The sequence below is a fragment of the Balaenoptera acutorostrata genome, chromosome 16, assembly GCF_949987535.1.
Source record: "Balaenoptera acutorostrata chromosome 16, mBalAcu1.1, whole genome shotgun sequence".
Taxonomy (NCBI): Eukaryota; Metazoa; Chordata; class Mammalia; order Artiodactyla; family Balaenopteridae; genus Balaenoptera; species Balaenoptera acutorostrata.
In genome coordinates, this window is record NC_080079.1 from 519,171 (window position 1) to 533,278 (window position 14,108).

Consider the following 14,108-nt stretch of genomic DNA (forward strand, 5'->3'; position numbering starts at 1 on the left):
GGGTTAAGGGCACGACTGCTGCTCCTGGACAGACCCTGCGGCAGCTCGAGGTCCAGGCCCAGAGGAAGGGGCTTTGCTCTTGGGAGACGCTCGCCTGGCAGGGACCCCCTCTCTTGAGCCGGCTGGCTCCCGGCTCGGCCTCCTTGTTGGGAAAGCACATGAGGTCCCTGTGTTGATGGCGGGCGGCCAAGGGGCTGTAACTCGGGGCGGCCTGGTTTGGTTTCTTCGCTGTGCTGGGGGCGGTGGGCCCAGTGCCCTCAGAGTGAACCTGTTACGTTATGCCTGGAGCAGGGGCTGCCATCTGGAGAACACAGGCCGCGGCAGTCCTTCTGGCTGGGGCCTCGGCCGAGCGGGCCCCGGTGCTGTGGGTGAGGCCTCAGGAACAGAGGCACGGTGGGGCCGTAGGTCTGGTCCCAGGGCCCCGGCAGCACACCCCCCCGCTGAGCTCCAGCACACACCCTGGAAGGTCCGCACCGCTCTCGGGGGAGTGGGACCGAAGCGTCCTGCCCTAGATGGAGGCCAGCCCCTGGGGGGTGAGCTGCCGTCTATAGGTTGGCCCCCACTTCCACTCTGAGCTGTGGTGGTGCCTGCAGGATACAGGACAGGTCATTTGAAACATCTGCTGCTGGGAGGACTCAGCGAGGTAGCCTCCTAGCGGCCCGGGCCCCAGCACCCGCCCACCCAGAGCTTCCCGAGGAGACGAGGCTGGGCCCCTGGGGCCTGTCCTGCCAGCCCCGCACCACCAGGAGGAGGTGGGCAGTGCCCCTGCCCTGCCCCTGGCGAGGGCCGGCCCCGCCTGCTGGCTGCTGCCACACCTCCGCAGTCCTCGCGCCTCTCCTCGGCCTCCTCGGGGGAAGGGAAGGCCGGGCGGGGCACAGGCTGCCAGCACCCACAGCCCTGCTCGGTCCGGAGCTGGCCCGAGGGCCCCGGCGCAGGCACGAGTACTTCGGCAGGTTGAGTGGGGCTTCCGCTGGGGTCACACGCTCAGGACGCGTCTGGCAGATTCCGGGGGACAAACTCGTTGTTTTGAAAATGGGTCACTACGGGGAAAAGCCCGGTGCCTGTTCTGCCTATCCTGTGAGTGTGCACCTCGGGGTGGCCAAGGGGACGGTGAGAGGGAGTCTCTCTTACGGGAGCGTCCAGGCAAAAAGAAGACGAAGGACGGAGCTCGTCCTGCAGCCCCAGTGAGTTAGGTGACATAGGCGTGACCTTCACGGGGAGGGCGGCCCAGGTGCTTCCCTGTCGCACCCGACGTGGAATCCAGTGACCTGGGGACAGAAGTGCCACCTTACAGGACACACAGCACCCAAGGGGTCGCTGGAAGCCGGACGTGGGAACAAACGACTGTGCTTCTTCAGCAAAAATGCGCGAGGAGAGAAAGAGGCACCAACGGTCACAGCTCAGGGACCTTTAGACCCCGATTTAAAAATAAACTGTAAAAAGTACAAGACAATCTGGAAAATGTGAACATGGGCTAAATATTTGATTAAACCCAGGACTCTTCTTGCTCTCTTTTAGGGGTTGGTAGTGGTCCTGTGGCCGCACTTACGGGGCACTCGGAGGGGGGATGATCAACGTCTGGGCTTTGCTTCCCAGTCACCTGTGCGGGGAGGGGAGGGGGCAGAGGTGCGGTGACCACACTGCCGTCCTGGGGGCTGGGTGACCGCGCTTCACTCTGACCCTCACGGTAGAGTGTGTGTGGGTGTCATGTGTTTGTAAAGACCCGATGTCTGGACACCTGCTCTGTAAGGGGGGCCGCCGGTGAGACCTGGGCTCCGTCCCCCACGTCTCCTTGAAGTCACGTGGCCCTTTGCCACCTGCTGACATGTCCCAAGAGCTGGGCAAAGCCTCTGGTGACGTCCGCCCCACGGTCTGCAGCGGGACCGGCCGCTGGCCGCTGGCCTCTGCAGCGGCAGCCGTGGCCCCAGATGTGTCCTGAGTCCCTGTTGCCTCGGGCCCCGTCCACCGGGCAGCCCCAGCCTAGCCCCAGGCCCAGCACGCACAGCAGCTCCTGACTTCGTGATGTGTGCACGGGTGCAGGGGGCGGGGAGGTGGTGAGATGGATACAAGACAGAAGCAAAAATAACACTGTTCCCAGAATTAATTTCCCCAAGCAAGTCCGCAGCCCCTGGTTATTTGTTGCCTAGGAAATTTGGGAAAATAAAGATGCCTGTTTCTGAACAGCTGCATTTCCGTGCGCAGGGCCGCTGGCTGCGATCCCAGTGACGGCCCATGCCCTGGGACCCGCTTGTGCTCAGGGTTGGTGCCAAGCTGACGCTGCCCTGAGGCTGCGTTAGAGGAGAAGCACTTTAGACTTTAGAAGGACGACGTGAAATTGGAGTGAGGTTGAAAATCTTGACGTGCGAATTCTGTAAATGAGGTACTTGCGGTTCTTAAACTCTCAACAAAGTACAATGAACGTATGTAAATTTGACACTTTACATGGAAGCGGAGACTGACAGCAGCTGGGGGTTCCGGTGCCTTGAGCTTCTCCCCGAGGCCGCTGCCTCGACCTCCTGGACACGTCATCTCCGCCGGCTGCTGGTCACAGCCCCTCCGCCCGCTGCCCGGCAGGGCTAATGCTCCCGGAGGCCTTCGTCATCCCAGGGGTGAGGGCCCAGCTCGCTCCTCAAGATACAGAGAGAGACGCAGACAGAGAGGGAGGGGGAGTGAGCAGGAGGGCCGCCTGCTGGGCCCTGGGGGACTCACGGGGGGAACCCCTGGGCTGGACGGCTGAGGGGAGCTGGGAGGAGGGCCCGCGAAGCCCAAGTCTGCACTGACCCCTCCCCGCCCCCTCAGCCGCTACCCGTGTCCACGTACCGCTAACCTCGGAAGGCCTGGGTGCTCAGGCCCCTGGGCTTGGGCCTCCCAGAAACATCTGCTCGGGGAGAGCTGAGCTCGCCGCCCCTGGCTGGCAGGCTCTCGGGTGGGTGGTCCGCCTGGCTGTCCCTGGCATCCCCACCGTCCTGGCGACCGTTAAGTCACGCACCCTCAGTGACACGAGCTCCTGTGCGATCTGTCTGCTTGATGGTGATAGATGCCACCAAAACAAACCCCTGGATGTCACCGTAAGTGGTTTCCGTGCGACGCGTTCATCCCGGCAGTCCGTCCTCCCTTTCCGAAAGGGCTGGGCGCCCCAGAGACTGGGGTGGGGTCTCCGCGTGGATCCGGAGAGCGAACGGAGGGAGTGACGTTCTCCAAAGTTGCTCGGAGGGCCGGCCCCGTCCCCACGCTGGGCTCCGAGTCTCACTCAGTGCCTGCGACGGGCAGAGTCCCGCTGGAGGACGCAGGGCCGGTCGGGCAGGCCCTGCTTGTGGGGAAGAGACGGCAGGGGGTGGGGGGGCAGGAGTGAGCCTGGGGCACAGGGCCACCCATGCTGACGGGGCGGAGCAAGCAGGCCGGGCTTCCGGGAGGCCGCAGCCTTTGAGCTGTGCCCTGAAGGGTGCCCAGGAGCCCCCCGAGTGGAGAGAGACTGTGGTGCTGCGTGCTTGCAGCGGGGCCCGGTCCCTTGGGGCCGTGAGCACTGACGCGGCGGAGGGTGTGGTCGGCTCAGCAGACGCCTCGAAGGCCAGCGGGAAGGTCATCTCCTCGGGGCAAAGGAAGCTGCCCAGCGCCCCAGCCGGAAGAACAGCAGTCAGAGCCAGCCAGCTGGGGAGGGCCCGAGGCCGGGGGACCGCTGGACAAAGAGCCACAGGGACGCTGCACGGGGCTGGCGTGAGGGCGATGCGGGCTCAGGCAGGGAGCAGGCCTGGCCGGGGCCCTGCTGGGGTCGGGGCCCGAGAGGGAGCCTCTGAACTGCAGCCTGGGCCCCTGCCCCCTCCCCCTCCCCACACCCCCTCCGGAATAACTCAGGCCCCAGGCCTCCTTTCCTCCCGCGTCAGGGTTCAGCACGCCTCAGCCCCGACTGCTTCCGCAGCCCAGGCCTGGGGCCCGATGCTGGCCGACTCCAGACCAGGCGCCCCAGACCGGCAGCAAGAGCCCCAAGAGGCAGGTCCTCCGCACAGCCAGGCCGGCCTGTCTGCCCACAGGGTCTCCTGGAGCACGGCCAGCCGCTCGGCAGAGACCACGTGCCCTCAGAGCTGGGAATGCTTCCTGGCGGCCTTTCTGGAAGGTGCTCTAGGAGCTCCTGTGCACGGGCCTCCGCCGTCTGTGCCCGCTGGGCCCCCGGGCAGGGCTCTGCTCAGCCCCAGGGATGGGGCAGCAGGACTCGGTGGTCAGCCCGCGGGTGCTGGAGGGTCCAGAACCTTCTCTGTCTCTGCTCCAAGACCACACCCGCGGCTGCTTGTCCCAAACTGACGGGGCACGGTTTCCTTCGTTGCACCAGGGAGACTTAAACGTCCTTTGGCAAATGCAATTAAAATCGTCAAGTACAATACGCTTCTCGCCAGTCTAAGAAAACCTCAGACCCGTTTCGATTCCTTCTTTCGTGTCTCAGAAAACGTCTGTTGACGGGTGCACGTGGCGGGCGATGGGCTGGACACTCCAGAGTCTGACCTCAGACCTCCCAGGACGGCCCACTGGCGACCTCACCGCCCCGCCTCCTGGCTGCGTGTGCAGCCCGCAGGGCCTGGAGCGGGGCCTGATGGAGGCCACACCTTCTCTGCACAGGGTGACCCTGCCCAGCTCAGGGGGTGAAGGACATGGTCAGAACTGCCGAGATCTCCCGGCCCCAGGACTGCACCAAGGCCTTGGGGCTTGAGTCACTCAGAAGTAAATGAACGTGTTTATTGGTTTCGGTCTGAAGCAGGTGAGAAAGCACCCGAGGGCTTTGCAGTAATTAAAAACCAGTGGGGCTGTCAGAGAGACGAGAAAATCTCTCCTGTCTCCCGATGGGCCCCAAACCTGGCTTTAGAGAAGAAACAGGAAGGTCGTCACTGGCGCGATAATTAAAAGAATAAAGTGCCCAGAGCTCGGGCACCTCCGAGAACCCAGGGGGACCGGCTGGGCTCGGGGCCTGGGGCACAGGCCAAAGGGCTGGACGCAGCCCCTACCGGCCAGGAGGAAGAAACTTCTGAGCAACCAGCCTTGCAGGGGGCTGTGTGTCAGGGGTGGCCTGGAGCCAGGAGGTCACCCTGGGCAGGACGGTGGGGCCCCAGGTGGTCCCAGCCCCCAGACAGTGTCCCTCTGGCCAAGGCTGCCTGCGTTTCCAGGGAGCACACCCCGACCTCCGACCTCTGTGGTCAGTTCTCCTTCACCCCCTGAGCTGGAGCTCAGAGGGGCCAAGCATGCAGAGTGGACCTGAAGACGGTGAGGTGACCCCATGTTGTCCGCGAGGCTCAGGGCCCAAGCACTGAGATGATGGCCAGCCCTTCCGTGACCCTGGGAAGGGCCCCACTCAGCCCCCCAGGGGGACACTGGGGCCCAGGCCGCTCGCCAGGTCAGAGGCACAGGCTAGAGCCAGGGTGAGCCTGAATCCAAGCCCTCATCCCCCACCTGTCTTTTAGCTCCCTCGCCAAGACCCCCAGCCCCCGGGGGGGGAGTGACGCCCCCGCGGGGCTGGGAGGCCTGGGGGTCAGGCAGGGCCCTCCCCTCTTTCTGTGGGTGCCGGTCCAGGGCCGGGTGGCGTGCAGGAGGCGCTCAGGGTCAGAGGGGTGACGGCAGTGTCCCAACAGTGCTCTCCTCATGGTCTCTCGGACCCGCAGGCTGCCTGAGCCCCTCGGAGGAACCACTGCCCAGGAGAGCCCGACCCATGTGGGGTCCCCCCTCGCGGCTCAGCGTCTGTCATGACGGCAAGGTGGGCTCAGGCACCCGCTGCCCCGGGCCCCCCCCAGTCACCTCCTCGCCCCCGGGCATCTCTGCCGTGCCAGCGGACGTGCACTGGGGACGTGGTTGGGTTCTCGGCTGGGACTGCAGTGGCCTGGCCGCCGTGCGCTGTCACGGCCACAGACAGCAGTGCAGGGACCAGACCCCCGAGGCAGCTGTCCTGCAGCCAGGAGCCCCTGGAGCCCCCGAGGCAGGGGGACACTCAGTCCTAGACGGTGGGCGGCTTGGGGCATCCCCAAAGCAAGGAGGGGTCGGCAGAGTGGGTTAGGGAGGAGGGTCTGCGGGGCAGGGGCGGTTCGAGGGAACGTGGGGAGACAGGGGGCCGCAGGTGGGAGCCAGGCCGGGCAGCTCTCTGGCCACTTCAGGGGGATGGGGTGGTTGGGCCCTCAGGCCTGCATGGTCTGTGACCCGGAAGCTGGGACTGGGTGCTTACCCAGACTGGGGTGTGGATCCAGCCCAGCCGCTCAGTGCAGAACATTCTGGAGCCTCCTCCAGCTCCAGCCAGTGGGCCAAGGTGCTGGACGCCCCTGCCTCCCAAGGAGCTCACTCCCACAAGGCCAGCAGGGCAAGGCCACTCCCACCTGTACTCTCCCCTCCCCCCGACGGTCACTCCCAGGGCCAGGCCTGGAGAACAGAGACCAGCAGATGCGCAGGCGCCAGAAGCTCTGAGGCCAGATGTGCTGACGCGCATCCCGCCGGGGGGGTAAGGGGGAAGGTGGCCCAGGACTTCATGGTCCAGGAGGCCCGGCCTCCATACTCCTGTGCCCCTGCCGGCCGGCACCCGCTCTCTGACTGCCGTGCACTGGGTCCCACCACGTGACTTTGTGCCTGTGTGTCCACGGAGGTCTGTCTCTCACGCACACCTGCCCGCGAACAGCTCCAGCCCCGTGAACCCCAGCGCTTCGCTACCTGTTCGGTCCCACCTCTGCACACAGAGTCCATAATGACCGTTTTTAGAATCAGCGCTAAACCTATAATTTCTCTGCATAAAAGCAGAATAGTTTTCATGAGGTAGCTGAGGAACTCCCAAACACGTGTGCTTTTGTAAAATTTAATTTGTATGTTTGGACACAGCCTTGTTTAAGAAGAACTCACTGATGAAACACTGTTTGTTGTGCATTTGCTGGGAGCTGGGCCTGACGCCCGCCTTTCCTCGGTCGCTTCCGAGGAGGGACGTGTGTTACCCCGTCTGCAGGCCGCATGGCGCTGCCCCCGGAGCTGCTTCTGCCCCTTGGAAAGTTTCCTTCTCCAGAGGCAGATTTGTTCTCTGACCTCAGGGGAGGGCACAAACAATGTTCTTTTCATGTCCTGTCGTTTATCATCGCGCATGCGCTGCTACTTCTCCATAGGGGTTTGAAACATGAATTTGCTTCACTATATTTCACCCAATATTTGAATTTTTAAAGGACAATTTACCTGTGCAGTGGATCAGTAAATGCCCTCCCCATGTGTTGTCAGTATTCACAAAGCTGTAATAAATTCCAGGAGGAAATAACTGGCTTATGCTAAAATGCTGTTCTTTGGAGAAAACTTTCCTCTTTTTGAAAGGTGAAATCATCCTTGATTCCTGGCCATCTGCCACTTCGTGCACTCTCCGGCCATCGTGTTCTTCTTTTGTCCTCTCTCCTGTCCATTCCTGCCATCCATCTACCCACCCGCCCATCCACCTGCCTACCCGTGTATCTACTCACTCACCACCCGCCCGTCCACCTACACGTGCACCTACTCACTCACCACCCGTCCTCCTATCCAACCACGCATCCACCCCCCACTCACTCACCCATCCATCCTCCATCCACTCATCCACCCATCCACCCATTCACCCGTGGAGAATTCATCTTTTTTTAAGGATCCCAGCGGCCACCATGCCTCGGGTCCTGGCTGTGGCCTCCCTGCCTTTGGTCCCCAGTGCCCTGCGTGCCGAGAGCCCTGGGACCTGGGGCTGGGAGGGGAGCCTCCTGCTCTGGTCTCTTGAGGTCCCACCTCCCCGAGAGGCTGAGGCAGTGCCACCAGCGCGTGGGAGCCGCCTTGGAGCGTCATCTCGGACCCTTGCTCTCCTGGCTGGCCCACTTGCACTGGGCGCCTCGTGACCTGCTGCCTAAAGGCAGGAGATCGAAAGCAAACAGGTGTAAACGTGAGTGTCTCCTGAAAACGTATTACCTGTCGGAGAGCTGACTTCAAAGGTGAGCTGCTTCTCCTTCGGTGTGAGATTGGCGGGCGAGGAGGGCGCGCCACCTCTGCTCCGACTCTGGCCCTGGCACCAGCTCAGGGCAGGGGGAGCGGAAGCCCTTTTGTGCTGGGCTCTGGGTGCTCAGTTAGCCCCGCTGCCGCATCCCTGCTCCCGGCGCTGAGACACCCTCGCAGGGGCCACAGGCGTGGGCGCGGGGCACAGAGGCCATGGGTGGCGCCCACGAAGGCTGTGCCTTTCGTCAGCCGGAGGGTGCAGCGTGGCAGCTTTGTGGGCTGTGCTTCTCTCCGAGTCAGGAGAGCGCCGTCTCTGAAGCATTAGAAAGTCACAGGATCCTGCCCTGATCAGCCACAGAGTCTAGTGACAACCGAGCAAGTGGGACCTGCTGTGGAGTCTTCCTGCCTTGGAGTCCTCTATCCTGTGTCACCTGTTATGCCCTGTGCATTGTCCTCGTGATGTCCTTGGGGACCAGGCCAGGCCTCCTCCAGGGAAATGCATGACCTGCACAAGCAGAGGACTCCTGCCCAGGCCCTTTCTCCTTGTCTGCGGCCATGCAGGTGACAAGGACCAAACCAGGCCCTGCCCTCCTGCCCATGAGGGTCACACCTGCCCGACCTCCTGCCCGTGAGGAACACCAGACAGCTGGAACCCTGACGAGGGACCCAGGATACCTTTTGTCGGGAGTGAAAGCACCTTCTCCCCCCGCCTGGCGCTTGGTGGGAAGGGTGGGGCCCGGGCTCTGGCCATGTCACGCGGGACCCCTGCTCCATGAGAGGCACGCCGACTGCAGGCCTGTCCTGGGACACAGGCTGACCGCTGCCTGGCCTTCGCCGTCGGCTCCTCGTCCTCTCCCAGGGGCCTGTCGGATCCGGTTGGGGTCCCTGCCCCACCCTCATCGCTGCCCACACCGTGTCTGACGTCCCCGTGGGCCCGGGTCTGCATGCTCATCCCTCCAAACGGCTCCCCGTGGGGCCTGGGGACCTGCAGCCGCTGCCGACAGACCCCAGGTTGGCCGGGCTGTGTGGCCGAGCGAGGGGAAGGCCGCCCCTTGAAGGATTTCAGCCTGAAGTGCCCCCCCTCCGCATCCTGCGTCTTAGAGTCTCCAAGTGACGTCTGCAGGGAGAGATATGATTTCAGACAAGGTTTTCGCCAAGGTCAATATCATTTATTAGATTCTGTCTAAATTAGCTCTCTCGGCCGGAAGGCTCTGCGAGGACGTCCTGGGACTCAGACGGGGCTGATGTGTCTGCGTTACCCGCCCCCCCCACCCCCCCGCGCTGCCCTCCCCCCTCCGCTGTGCTCACCGCCTCTTCTCCACTGCAGAGCCTCCTGGCGGGGACAGCGGCTCACGTGGCCTCGGGCCCCTGGGCCTGCTCTTAGGGGGGTCTCCGGGTCTACGAGGCCGTCCGACGGCCTGGGCTTGGCGTGACTGGCTTCTGCTCTCAGACCCAGAGGTGGCCGGATGGGGACGGCGCTTGCCCATGGGGGTGAGCCCGAGCCCAAGGATTGTGCCTGCTCTGGCCCCGGACTCCTGCGGGGCCCCTCACATACACAGAGACCCCGTGCCTGGCCCCGGCCTGCACCCTCCCCCGAGGCCCTGCAGGTCGGGAAGGCCCAGGGGGCCCTCTGGTGACTGGCCATGGAAACCCGTCCCTCTCGCCCTCCTGGTGGAATGGCCCTGCCACACGTTGGGCGGCCAGGTCACCATCACGCCGACTGCGTGGTGAGGAGACACCTGCCCGTCTTCCTCTGGCCGCTGCCCGCCCGGCTGTGCCAGAGCCTGTGCTGGCCCTCTGCTCCCTGCGCCCAGCACACAGGCCTGGGTGGTGGCCACCTTGACGACTCTCCGGGCACCGATGGGCACAAACCTCGGGCACGGTCCTGCCGTGTGACCTCGCAGCTGAGGCTGACGTGGCGGCCCCGCGAGCTGCTCCGGAGGGGGTCGCTGTGTTTCCACCGCCGCTTGGGAGCGTCAAGGCAGATGCCACGGGAAGCCTTGTTCCATTTCAACCACGTGTCTGACAGCACGCAGCATGCTGCCGGGTGGAACGCGGACGGACAGTGGTTTCCTGGTAACTGGGAATAATCTTGCTATAATTTAGCATGCACAGTACGCTGGCAGTGTCTCACAAGGAAAATGATTTGGTTCCAAAATCTGCATTTAAGTGAAGATATAACTCTGTCCTCAGGGCTGGAGTCAGCGCTTCCAGGCAGAGCCAAGGTCATGATGGATGCAGCTCCACTCTAACCTTGACCTCCTTGTAGGAGACGCACCTGAGTCTGGTCCTGCCTCTGTTCCCACCGGGCTTGTGTGAAGACAGAATGCAGGGCGTGATCTGCTGGTGACACATGAGGGAACGCCTCGTAAAAGGGAGACCGGCTTTCGTGCACCTAGAATGAAGAGGCGTGCTCTAGAACGGAGCGCTGCTGCTCTCCACCACTGCCACAGAGCGACAGAACCCAGGCCAGGGCAGCCCGGGAACCCATGGACATGGAGCGGCGTGAGACTGACTGGGTCACCCGAGCCCTCCCTGCATCGGGACACAAGCGCTGCCCCACCCCCCGAGTCCCCCGCCAGCAGTGGTCAGGGCTTCCAGACCGACACGTGAGGGACCCAGCTGAGTCCGGGGATCCTGACCCCCTGGGCTGTCCGTATGGGGCCGGGGCTGGGCAGTGGGCTGACAGCACTTCCCGGCGGGCGCCACCTGTGCCTTCACCTGCCTTCCCAAAGCGAGCCCCCGGGTCTTCCTGAGCCCCTCGCCCTGGGGGTCCCCAGCCTGTAGGCAGGGGTGGGCTTTGCACCAAGGCCTTGTTGATGCCCCACGTCCACAGCCCTCGCCACCCCCCCCCCCACTCCTTCTGGTTTTCAGCAGACTTGGGGGCCGGGGGTGGGACTGGGGCAGCCCCACCTGCGAGGCTCTGGGTCATGGGGCTGGGGGCTCTCCCAGTCCCCCGCGCAGCAAGGTCCTCAAGGGCGAGAGGGCACGACCCTGAGCTGAGGGGGCCTGTGTGGGCCCCAGCCTGCCTGGAACTCGGCCTCCTGTGCTGCTGGCCCTGCCCTTCCAGGCCCGGGGTGATGGGGGCAGGTAGGAAGGTGTAGGCTCCCCACACGTGCCCAGCACCTGGAGACCAGACAGAGGCGCCTTCTCCGACCCGGCCCCGAGCCCGACGTCGGGGCGACCAGACAGAAGGGGGAGGAGCCAGTGTTGCCCCGCTCGGCCCTGAGGCAGGTGGGCGGGACTCGCCAGCTCCTTTTGCAAATCACAAGCAGCGGGAAATGGCCAACCTGGTGCTGGGGCTTCAGACACAGCCAAGCTGCCGTCCGGCCGTCAGGAGCATCTGGGAAGTGACCTCCGACCCGGCACCAGGCGCTCCTCCGGGAGCACTGGAGGGCTGCAGGCGGTGGACACCTCTGGCCCCACGGTCCAGTCCCGCAGTGGCCCCAGCTCTGCGCCATCCTTCAGAGGGGCCATGGTCTCCCAGGGCATGTCCACCCGTCCTCCCAGGGCTCCAGCCTCTGGCGGGTGCTGGGCCCCGGGGAGCCCACCCCCCACCCCACCCCCAGGCGGCCACCCTTACAAATCTTTGTTCTCTGGAGACTCAGACCAAATTTAGATGGGATGCTGGTCCCTCTCCTCCTAATCCTTAAGTCACAGCCGCCAGCTGGTGGGATTTTAGGCCACTAGTCTAGGGGGTGCTATCCCATCTCACATGCGGAGCCGCGGGCCCGGACCTGGGCATCGTGATGAGGTCAGTGAGCCGAGGACCCTCAGACACAGTGGCCGCGGGCCTGGAGGAGCCACTGTGCCCCGTGGCCGGAGGCCGTGGTGCCTGCAGTCTCGTCCTGTCCGCCCACCGGTCCATCCGCGTGAGGGCTGCGCCCTCCGAGCCCCATCCCTCGGGGACCCCACAGCTCTCCTCCAGCTGCTCCCGCTGGCGGCTCCGTGGTCGAGGACGCTGGGGAGAAGTGGGAACATTTCCCTTCTGTTGTGGGGTCCTGTGTGGGGGGAGCCCCTGGGGGCAGGGTTTTCGGAAGGACAGCTGGGGGCACAGCTGGGGGGAGACTTCTGAGCGGTGACCTGCTGCTCCCCAAGAACGGCCCAATTCTGCCCAGAGGGCTCTGGTCAGACCCTTCTGGATCGACCTCCAGAGGGGAAAACCACCTCTGTGCTTCTGCCCGTAAGAGGGTCGGACCTCAGCTGAACTGACTCTTTGTTGCGGCCAGACCCCCCTCTGCTGCCCGAGACGGCCCGGCCCCCTCCCTGCCTGCAGCACAGATCAGAGTCCTGACTGCATCACTGCAGATCCCATTAGTCTGTGTATCGAACAGTAACACACAGAAGAATTTTAGAAAATTAATTTCAAGTTTTCTTCCTTGATTTGGACTCAATTTGCTAAAACCGTTTTCATTAGAAGAGGCTCTCTTGTCATCAAAAAAGCAAAACCAAGAAAAAAAGGCTAAATTTGTCTGTGTGACGCGCATACATCTGTGAGGCGGGCAGTGCGCCCAGCTGGTGGGATGGGGGGCACCTGGCACCGCGTGTGCGGCCAGGGCGGGGGTCGGGGAGCTGCAGCCCCTACGCTGAAGCAGGGTCTGCATGTCGTGTCTTTGCAGCCATGCAGGTTTCATTACTGCACATTTCACTGCAGTTTCAGAGCAGATCAATGAACTGCTCACAACGGTCCTGCAGCCATCTCCCCGCCTGGCGGGAGCGCCCCTTAGAATCGGGTGAGAGAGCATTTCCTTCCGCCAGGTCCAGGACCACTGGCCAGAGGGCCACGATCGGGGTCAGGTGTGCTGGCCAAGGGGCACGGTGCTGTCCACGCAGCATTGTGCTTGCGTGCCCACCCACCCAGGACCATGTATAGGACACAGTGGATGGCGCGGTGGGCACCACGGCAGGTGACAGGGCGGGCGACTGGTCGGTGCACCTCATCACCTGCCCACCAGGCACCCTCTGACCTTTGTGCACCTGCCTGGACACTGGGCTGCCAGGGGTGTGGTGGGGGAGAGCAGCGGGTCTGGGATGCAGCTGTGGCCCCGAGGGACCAAGTCCTCCAGTGACGTCATCTTGAAACTTGCAAGGTCCCCGGTTTGGGAAAACGTGTTGACATTTTTTCACTCAACAGAGGAGAGCAAATCACTTCTGCTCAGGGGATGGCGAGCCCGACTCGGGGCCATAAAAGGGGTGACGTTTTCTGGGGACCTGCTGTTGGGATCGCTCGGCACGGTGGAAACGCCGCCTAAACGGTTCAGAGTAGGAGGAGGTCAGAGCGAGGGGTTCACTCCCTGAGCTGCCTGCAACCATGGCCGATGCTCTGAGACGGGGGCTTCAGGGGGATGCAGAGGGACCCTGTGCGCCGTGTCGACCACCCAGGTGGGAGGACGCGGAAGACAGACGCCCCCAGGGAACCACGGCACCACAAACAAGATGCCACACGGGGCCACAATGCGTTCGTCTCGCATGAACCTTTTCAGGAAAATACTCTCCACGGAAAACTATGGCTAACAGCCACTTTGTCCTGGGGCTTTTTCTTTTTAAAAGTTTTCACACTGAACACGTCCCCTGGGAGTGGCCCAAGACCCTAGGATGGTCCGGACCGCCCCACGTGGGCAGCGGGCTCCATCCTGGAACGTGGAGCACGGATTCTGCTAAGAGGGCAGTGGGTCTCGAGCATCAGCCACCGGGGGGGTGAGACCACAGGACATGGGTCCTGTTTCGTCCAAGTTTGCAGTCAGATAGAAGAGTGTCTGCTCCAGATGCCCGGAGCTGCCCACTGGACGTGGGTGGTGGACACACAGGTCGATGACAGTGGCTGCCCGCCCCCCTCGAGAGCGGGATCATTCAGTCGGTTTGGCATCCAGCCCACCCACCGGCACTGGGCTGGAGGTGGGGGTCCAGGGGAAGGTCACCTGACCGCCAGGGAGCAGAGACACATTGGACCTGTGTCCTGGATGGCAGTGGGCTGGGGTCACGGCTGGGACCACGATCTGGTTGCCACAGGGGCCGAGGGCTGAGCCCATAGGATGCTTGTGCAGGAAACCTCTGAGCCCACCCAGCTCCTGTCGGGATCAAGGTGACCCTGTCCAGGTCACACCCTCACGCTGATGGACAAAGTCTCCACCCCATAGCGACAAACTGAGTCACTGAGGCTG

General features: G+C 63.5%; 1 protein-coding gene across 1 annotated transcript; it reads left to right on the forward strand.

Annotated features, from left to right (window-relative positions):
- Positions 1-278: 278 nt before the first annotated feature.
- LOC130705069 (collagen alpha-1(I) chain-like) lies at positions 279-7,203 on the forward strand. The gene is made up of 4 exons (XM_057531370.1): positions 279-368; positions 824-953; positions 3,074-5,402; positions 5,643-7,203. Exons 1-3 carry the CDS (start codon positions 279-281, stop codon positions 4,294-4,296), a joined length of 1,443 nt encoding a protein of 480 aa, XP_057387353.1. The 3' UTR covers positions 4,297-5,402; positions 5,643-7,203.
- Positions 7,204-14,108: the final 6,905 nt, after the last annotated feature.

Coding starts and splice junctions, on each gene's coding strand:
- LOC130705069 (XM_057531370.1), top strand. CDS start 279: ATGCCTGGAGCAGGGGCTGCCATCTGGAGAACACAGGCCGCGGCAGTC. Junction 369..823: donor AGCGGGCCCCGGTGCTGTGG/GTGAGGCCTCAG, acceptor ACACCTCCGCAG/TCCTCGCGCCTCTCCTCGGC. Junction 954..3,073: donor AGGCACGAGTACTTCGGCAG/GTTGAGTGGGGC, acceptor TGTCACCGTAAG/TGGTTTCCGTGCGACGCGTT.